Genomic DNA, 7,649 nt, shown 5'->3' with positions numbered 1-7,649 from the left:
TTCTTCGCCACTAACAGTGAACAGTTTCGCGGTGGCGTGCCAGAGTCTCTTTCTAGTGCGTCGGTGAGGGAAGGGACCTGCTTTTGTGCGAGGCCGGCTGCAGGCCTCTGGAGTCTGATGGGTCGGGAGAGGTTTCTGCAACTTCTGCTTTGCACTGAAGGCTAGGAGACGCATTGTCAGGTTCCAAAACTCGTTTGGGAAAGAGCTCCTGCCATCCGATGGGCCGGGCTTCGCAGATCTTGTTTGCAGCGAGAGACATGGACAAACTGTTGAGGCACCGGCCACTACGCACTTCGGGGATAGGAGCTGCGCCTCTTTCTGGTTGCGAGCCAGTGTGAAGCCGGCCATCCCAGACGCAGGAGTGTACGAGGCAGCCACTTGCGGCGAGAATTCCACGCGGCGTTGCAGGTACGGTCGGTCAAGCTGTCGTTAGGGGGCGGCGAATGCGATTCGCGAGCGGGGTGGCCCCGGCAACACTGCCGACGTCGGCAACGCACTAAGTGGGCCAGTCTTAACGCGGTTGCCAAGCTCGATTTGCGAGTCGTAGCCCGGAGCAGATACAGTGCATTCCGGACGTCCATCAAGCTGCGAAGGGTCGCAAAAAAAATACCTCCGGGCACACTCCCGGGCGTCCCGTACCGACGCAAGAGGTCCACAGTGCACATGAATAACTGCAGGACGGTCACGCGAGGGCATTTGGTGTGCTTGCAGTTAGGTAGGAGATGGTCTCTGCCAACTGGGGTACAAGACGCGGGGAGCTCGGCGTTCTCACTTGTCTTCGTCAGGGAACAGCAAACATACAGGCAGCGGACTTCACTATGGAGCGGGTCTTGTTTTGGTTCACTCTTCATCGGAGCTGTCGCTACGTCTCCGCTGTCCAGATGGCTGAGATGCTCGCTGGTGTTCCTTGAAGTCCTTAACTTTCTCCAGTAAGGACCGATTCATTTTGACTTCAGTCGGGCTCACCTGCAAAACGAGCAAGAGCAATTCCCTTGTAACCGTGCATCCCCGACTGTAACCCTGTGTAGCAGCATCCCAAGTCAGACACAACCTTACTACTGCCGAAAGGCACGAGATTCTGCCGCGCACTCGCCACAGAAAGACACTAACAAACAACAAAAGTACTTTGTTTTCTCGTATCTTAGTAGCCTTGAGAGAAAGAGAGACGGAGAGGAGAAGGAAGCAGCGCAGGCACTCAGCGGGGCTTGGACATAGAAACCAGACAGCGTACATGGAGACCCGTCCGGCGCTTGTGTTCTTCGATTTGCTGTATAAGGAGTTCTTGCTGGTTAATGTTCTCAAGCCGTTTTTTCTTCTCGTTGGCTTCGACCATGAGCTTATGTTCCTGCGGCACACCATGATGCACCGGCCACCTGGATCCCGAGTGGAAGGCCGGGGAGACTCGCCCGTCGAATGCGACAGGGGTCGCTGGTGGAGCTGTTGAAATGCAGCGGCAGCCGGGCAGAACTCGAAACTCTCCAGGACTCAAAACCTTTCCTAAGGACTGTAATACTGAAGAGTGACTTTGTCAACACTTCCGGAGAGTCCGCATGTGCATAGAAATCTCAGTCCGTTGCCCAGGGCGAGTCTAACCAAGGCAGCTTGTTCTTGCTGTTGTTGCACTCTTCGCCTATCCTCGATCTCTGCTAGTCTTCGCGCCTCCTTCTCTCGTGCTTGCACTTTCAGATATTGAGCGTTTTCTCGTGCTGCCTTTTCCAGCGGCCCCACAACGCACGCACGCACACCATGGTAGAAAGAGTCGTTCGTCCTTCAGCAATCAACTCGGGTTCGCATGTCCGCCGTCCTCCCAGTTGGATGGCTGCATACCACTTTCTCGCAGACAAGTGAGACGGCTAAATTATCGGGTGCGAACTGAAAGGTGCCGTGCTTGGCCCCAGGACGCCTCTGGGCCCGCACATAATTGACGCCACGTCGAGTCGTGTACTTTTCGTGGGTTTGGGTATCCAGACGTGATCAGAAGATCGAATTGGTGCTGCGCAGAGCGCTTCTGTAAGATTCTCTGCCCTTTAATGAAATCCTAATCTACCTGCGGATGTCTCGAGCTCTCTCTTCACCTCGTTTCTGTTCTCACAATTTTCGCAGTTCACTTGGACTCGACAATTGTGGGAACGGAAACGCTACAGACGCTATGGCCAGCAGAACATCTTTTTGTCGCAGTCGGAAAAACATTCCACATCGGCCGTGACGCAGTGGCAGCGTGGTAGAGAACATGCGTGCGGACCTGTTTCTTCTTGGCCTCTTGTTCGATGCGCTTTCTCTCAATCTCTGCTTGCTCGCTCTCATATCTCAAAATGGCATTTCTTGTCGCTGTCTCGACCTGAGGTTTCACAAAACAGCAGCCAACACGCGGGCCGGGGACGGAGCCAGGCGGCTTTTCTCGACACCGCGGAGTACTTCGAAGAGGCCTTTGTGGTGTTGAGAAAAGCTGCGGCCCTGGAGTGTCCTGGCGTTCCCATGTACGCGTAGTGCCATGCACGGGCTCGGAACGCTCCGGCATTTCAGTCTCATGTAGCGTAGACTCCGAAAACTTCCTTTACGCCGGTCTTACACAGCAATAGACACGGTCACTACACAACCGTGCGAATGTGTCGGATATCGCCCGTGCAAGCCCCACATCGAGGAACACACAAAAGCACAGCGCGCGACGCCGGTTCGGCTTCCCCGTTGCCACGAGCGAGTTGGGAGCCTGCGGAGGAAGATTCTGCAACACCTTCAGAGTGGGCGCCGCACGTGCTTGGAATTTACATTCCGTTCCCACGACACGTCCCGGCCACACCGGCGGGCGCGAACTTCGGGACGAAAAGAAGCAGATACCGTGAAATGGACCGCTGAAGTTTCTTGCTACTTTCTAGCACTAAAGTGCAGTTGACTCCGCTGAGGTGCTGGCGAGTGGCTTACCTTGTCGTCTTTCATCGTCTCCGCAATGCGGTCGGCTCGGCTCTGGTGCGCCTCGATCTGCCTCTGTCGCTCGGCAACTCGCCGTGCTTCTGCAAGCTTTTCAAGGCGAATGCTCTCCTGGAGTAACCGAAGATCTTCTTTCTTCTCTTCAGCCTCCCTCATCTGAGCTTTGTGGTGCTCCTCTTGACTTACCTGTTAGTGGCGAAAGGGAGGACGCACCACTTGCTCTGTCACCAGTTACCCAGCAATCTCTAATGAGACTCCGGCGCAACGAGCAGAGTTCCCAGCAGGCGCTGCTGCTCTTCGCAGCCATTCATCGCACAGAACGTACTGCCATCATCTGTCGGACTGTCTCTCTGTTTTGCAGTCTTTCTTGTAGATCCTTCTTCCTTTGCCGCTCTATTTCTCTGACTGTTCTTCTTATTGTTTTCTGGTCTTCCAGGTCCTTTAGCCTCTTCGCTTCCTGGAACGCACCGACAGACGTGAGACGGCTGACAACGGCTAGCACATTGAGGAGTCACTCACCGCTCCGGGATTTGTCGCGGTCTGCGTTTCCTGGAAGGACGGACGCACCGCTCTCTGTTCGGCTCGCAATTGCAAGTTTCTGTCAATCTCTTCCTTGTCGGAAAGCATCTTCTGCTTCTCTCGCGCAGTTCTCTGCTTTTCCGCTTGCCTGCCATACGAGAAGAAAAGTAGACGCAGGTACTGTGTGCATTCCGGAACGTAACGGACTGGTTCCAGGGGTAAGGTCCGCCTTTTGTCTTCTCTGTACAAACTAAGCGTTCCCCGGGAAGATCCTGGGGCAGCCAGTGCCTCTTTTTGTGTGGGACCTGGGAGGCAACCGTGCAGCAGGCGTTGAACGCCTGCTGAAATGTGGGCACCGCAAAGGGACGTTAAGACCGGCTCGAACCGAGCCTATGAGGGTGTCATTTCTGTATTATGCGCGCTTGCGCGGTCTCTCTGCTTCGCTTGTCGTGTTCGCAAGAGAAACTTGACGAAGAAACCGTCGCAAGGCCCCCGCACAGCCTCTCACACGGTCACCCGTCGGCTACCGATCTCACTGGCGATTCGGGCGCCGCATACGGTTGCCCTGTGCTCGTCATTGGGTGGCCCTTTTGCATGTCCTACCTCCACTGCTCGAGATCGAGATTGACAGCTCGACAGTACGCAGCTTCCTCCTCTTCTCTGGCGGTCTGCGCGGCCCTGCGAAAGAGTGGGTGACTGCGTCTGAGCTTTCACCAGTGCTCGAGGGCATCGTCGCCACTCTGGCAACCCAGGTGCTTTCTGATAGTCGCCCCCAATCTCATCCGCAGTTACTTCCTGCCACTCCAATCCGTTGAGAGTTGAGTTTTCACAGGCTGCCTTTTCGATTGATATTCCAGGTTTCCGACATAGGCGAAGGAGCCTAGTAGTGAAGAGCGCAACGGCGCTTCTTATTGACCGGTGCAGCTGGTGACGGCCAAGCAGAAGATGCAACAGTGCTCGGACTTATGGCGCGTGGTTCTTGACACCATACCGAACACGCAAGATTTCACATTCGCTGCCTGCGGCTCGCACACTCGCGCTTTAGAGCGACTGCTATGTACTGGCGGGTCGCACCGTTGTTCTTCCATCTGTTTGTCGAGGTCGCGAAGCATTGAGCGTTGCCTCTCCTTGAACTGTTCTTGATCCTTTCGCCTAGCCACTTCGAACTCGTGCGCTTTGTACTCACTGATATCTGCCCACTGATATCAGCCGTGACGAGAAGACACCCGCAGCTACCACTCCTATGTTTCCGGGCGAGAGGCTTGGAGCTGCCTACACAGCCACGTGGAGCTCGCGCGCTTTTTACCCGGTGATATCTGCCCACCCGTGACGGAAAGAACAACGCAGCCACCGCAGTATGTCCCGCGGCTTGCAGTTGGTTGCGAGTTCGTGTGGCGCTCCTGGCCCCTCTCAGTTGACTATGCTGACTTCTGTCTCGGTAAACTACGATTCGGCAGCTGTGAAGCCAAGTAGGTCCGGACCGTACAAATATTGGCGGGTGTAGCGCTGCTTGATTGGCCCGTGTCTCACGTGCACTCACGTCAATGTTCTTGAACTCGGCAAGCAACTCTGTGGTATTCATCTTCTTCAGCCGAGTGAGCTGCATGTGTGGGGAACCTGAATTAGACCGCGGGTCCGCAGAGTTCTCCTGCGCAGCGAGTAACGCACATTGTTGAGTCAGTCTTGCATCCGTAGAGCGCAACAAACCCGCCCTCTGAGCACACTTCACGTACAAAGCTGCAGGTTACCCCGAAGAGCCGGTGACGCGACAGCTGACCTGCGACTTCCGCCGCTCGATCGCCTCCTCTCTTTCCTTGGCGAGAATGCGAGCGAGTGTGGCCTCAACGGAAAGACCTTTTCTCGCTGCTTCATTTGGTGAGAGCAGCGGCGTCTGGCTGTTCGGCAGCCGCGCAGTCCTGCCATCTCGTTGACGGTCTGTGCTAAAGCCTGGCCCCTCATTCGCTACCGCTGCCCTTGCGAGTGCCCGCAGGGAAGCAGCCTGCGACACAGGGCATCACAGCCGGGAGCTATCCACAATCGAACGCCCCCTGACTGCCCTGCTTTGATAACTGATATGGAGCGTGTGCGCGTGAGATCACACAGCCATTGCGGACCAGGAGCAACCTCCGGGCCGCTGGCTCCGTACACGTTAGCTCGTCAGACGAACTCCCGGCTAGTTCACAGACTCTACCATCTTAGAGCATGGCAGAGATGCGTTGACCTCCGTATGTTCACGTCTCCAGTGGTACCCAGGATGGTACTCCCCGTTCTGGACAAGAGGCCGAAAGGGGACGTACTTGAGCTTCTGCATAAAGCTGCCGGATTTTCGCGGCCGGCTGCTGTGAGTCCAAACTCTGTTTCATTGCAAGCAGCTTCTCTCTCTTGGTTTCACTCAGGTAGGGACTAGGTCCCTGAAGAGCGCTGCACGGACACATCCCTCAAAAGGAGTGCCCCCTGGGAGTGCAAACATTGTGATGTCGAAAACTGTGCGGTTTCCGTGCCCGATCCTTTGTCAGGGCAGCTATCATTCACCGACACCCACCGCTTGCTGGGGCGCCTCCAGTAGCCGCGCCTTACTGAGACTGCTTCTTTACCCTGGGCGGATACATCTTCTGAAGCCGGGCACCGGTTGTTCGGTGTAGTCCAGGGCAATGGAAGAACAAGAGGCTAGTGCTCCGATGTTGAGCCGGACTCTAGCTGTAACTGTCGTTGAAACTGAGAATTCACAGAAGACAGGAATGGCCGGGGGCTCGGCTGAATGCCACGCAGGGTGACGCGCTTGCCCTATAATGGTCGCGTCCGCCCTCTCGGGGAACAGCCCGTAATTGCGGGATGTCGACTGACTTGGTTCGCCGGACGTCGATGCAGTGAATCGCATGCTCGGGCCTCAGCTTGAAAACGTACCACACAAGGTTTTGTAGTCCTGGAGTGAATTTTGCCCTTGTGTACTCATGGACAAGCATCGTTACGGCAGCGGGCCACAAGAGACGGACCCGGGTTGCGTTTTGAATGGCCAGCTCGTTGAGTGTGGGGAGACACCTCCCGCGGAGAAGGCTCCAAGGCGTCGGCCAGGTTGGCATGCGACAGCTGGCTCTAGACGCCGTTCCGTGCCCCATTTGCCCCACTAGCCAGAAGCCCCTGAGAAATTAGCGACTGTGGGCCTTTTGGCTCATCTCTTGCGCTTCGGACTCTGCCGTACGTGACATCAAGTGACGCGCAGACCAATTCGACAGAGGCCTCTTCGGAAGCTGCCTTCACCCAACTTTCTTGCTTACCTCAGTGCTGTTTCCTTAGCGTTCTCAGAAAGAGTGACTCACAGATCACGGTTGCTGTAGCAGCTAGTCTTAAGGACTCTGCAACTGTAGTGAGTCATTCGAAACACCGACTGTACAGGAGAGTCTCTCCGGGCCCAGAGCACGGGCCTTCCTGTCAGTCACAAGTATCCAGTGCGGCCAGTCATGTAGACTCCATGCGTTTTCTCGGTGCCAACCAGGTAAACAAGTGGCCTAGTGCTTTCGCCAGGTGCTGTTGTGCGGAAGCGCAACGTTTTAGATCGATCAGCACGGAGCAGAGACCGCTGCAGCAGCACCAGACACCTTTCACCGCGCTGGTCGCAACACTTCACTTGGTCGCCAGGCTCTGATGAGGGGGAAGGCACCCTGCGGCTTTCTGGATGCTGAAGAGGGTTGTTGATGACACTTCTTGCGAGTTCGGAGTTGGCGACAGGAGAAGCGAGGAAGTCACTTCAACAATTCCCTGGGCACAGACTGGGAAGCCCCGAGGGATGCTTTGGTAGCGTCTCTCAAGTAACTAGGTTAAAGAGGACCTCTGGGTACTGTCACGTAGAAGCCTGGCCGCTGCGGGCGGAAAAAACTTTGCTGGCTGTCTAGGCACCGGAGTAGGGAAGGCGGCGCCTATACTTTAGGTACTGTGCCATAGAACGCCTTATGTATTCAGTAATCAGTCCCTGTCGGCCGGATCCGAGAAGACAGCCCCCTCCAATCACTTCGCCTCGCAGGGCGTCTGCCATCAAACTCTACGGAGTGGGGTCCGAGTACTGTCCCTAGAGGGGTAGACGACGCTGTCATCAGCACGCACACTGTCCGCCCTTACAGCTGGCACAACCACGCCAGTCACAACCAGACGAAGTTTGGCAGGCGGGGGAAAAACAGATGCGGCGACACAGGAAGAGAAGAGCCGGCAGG

The 7,649-nt window shown here is 55.9% G+C and overlaps 2 protein-coding genes across 2 annotated transcripts; one reads left to right on the top strand and one right to left on the bottom strand.

The window, feature by feature from the left end:
• Positions 1–500: 500 nt before the first annotated feature.
• On the bottom strand, positions 501–6,397 carry CSUI_005622 (uncharacterized protein; the record flags this gene model as incomplete). Its single annotated transcript, XM_068065792.1, has 11 exons — positions 501–966; positions 1,232–1,345; positions 1,594–1,710; positions 2,243–2,338; positions 2,920–3,111; positions 3,251–3,378; positions 4,519–5,092; positions 5,222–5,443; positions 5,742–5,865; positions 6,039–6,159; positions 6,394–6,397. 11 exons carry the CDS (start codon positions 6,395–6,397, stop codon positions 841–843), a joined length of 1,818 nt encoding a protein of 605 aa, XP_067922225.1. The 3' UTR covers positions 501–840.
• On the top strand, positions 5,553–6,595 carry CSUI_005621 (uncharacterized protein; the record flags this gene model as incomplete). Its single annotated transcript, XM_068065791.1, has 1 exon — positions 5,553–6,595. A coding segment is annotated over one exon (297 nt), but the record flags the coding sequence as incomplete, so codon positions are not given.
• Positions 6,596–7,649: the final 1,054 nt, after the last annotated feature.

Source organism: Cystoisospora suis (genome assembly GCF_002600585.1).
Source record: "Cystoisospora suis strain Wien I chromosome Unknown contig_2729, whole genome shotgun sequence".
NCBI lineage: Eukaryota > Apicomplexa > Conoidasida > Eucoccidiorida > Sarcocystidae > Cystoisospora > Cystoisospora suis.
Note: the sequence above shows the minus strand (reverse complement) of the source record. Positions and strands in the feature narration are given on the sequence as shown.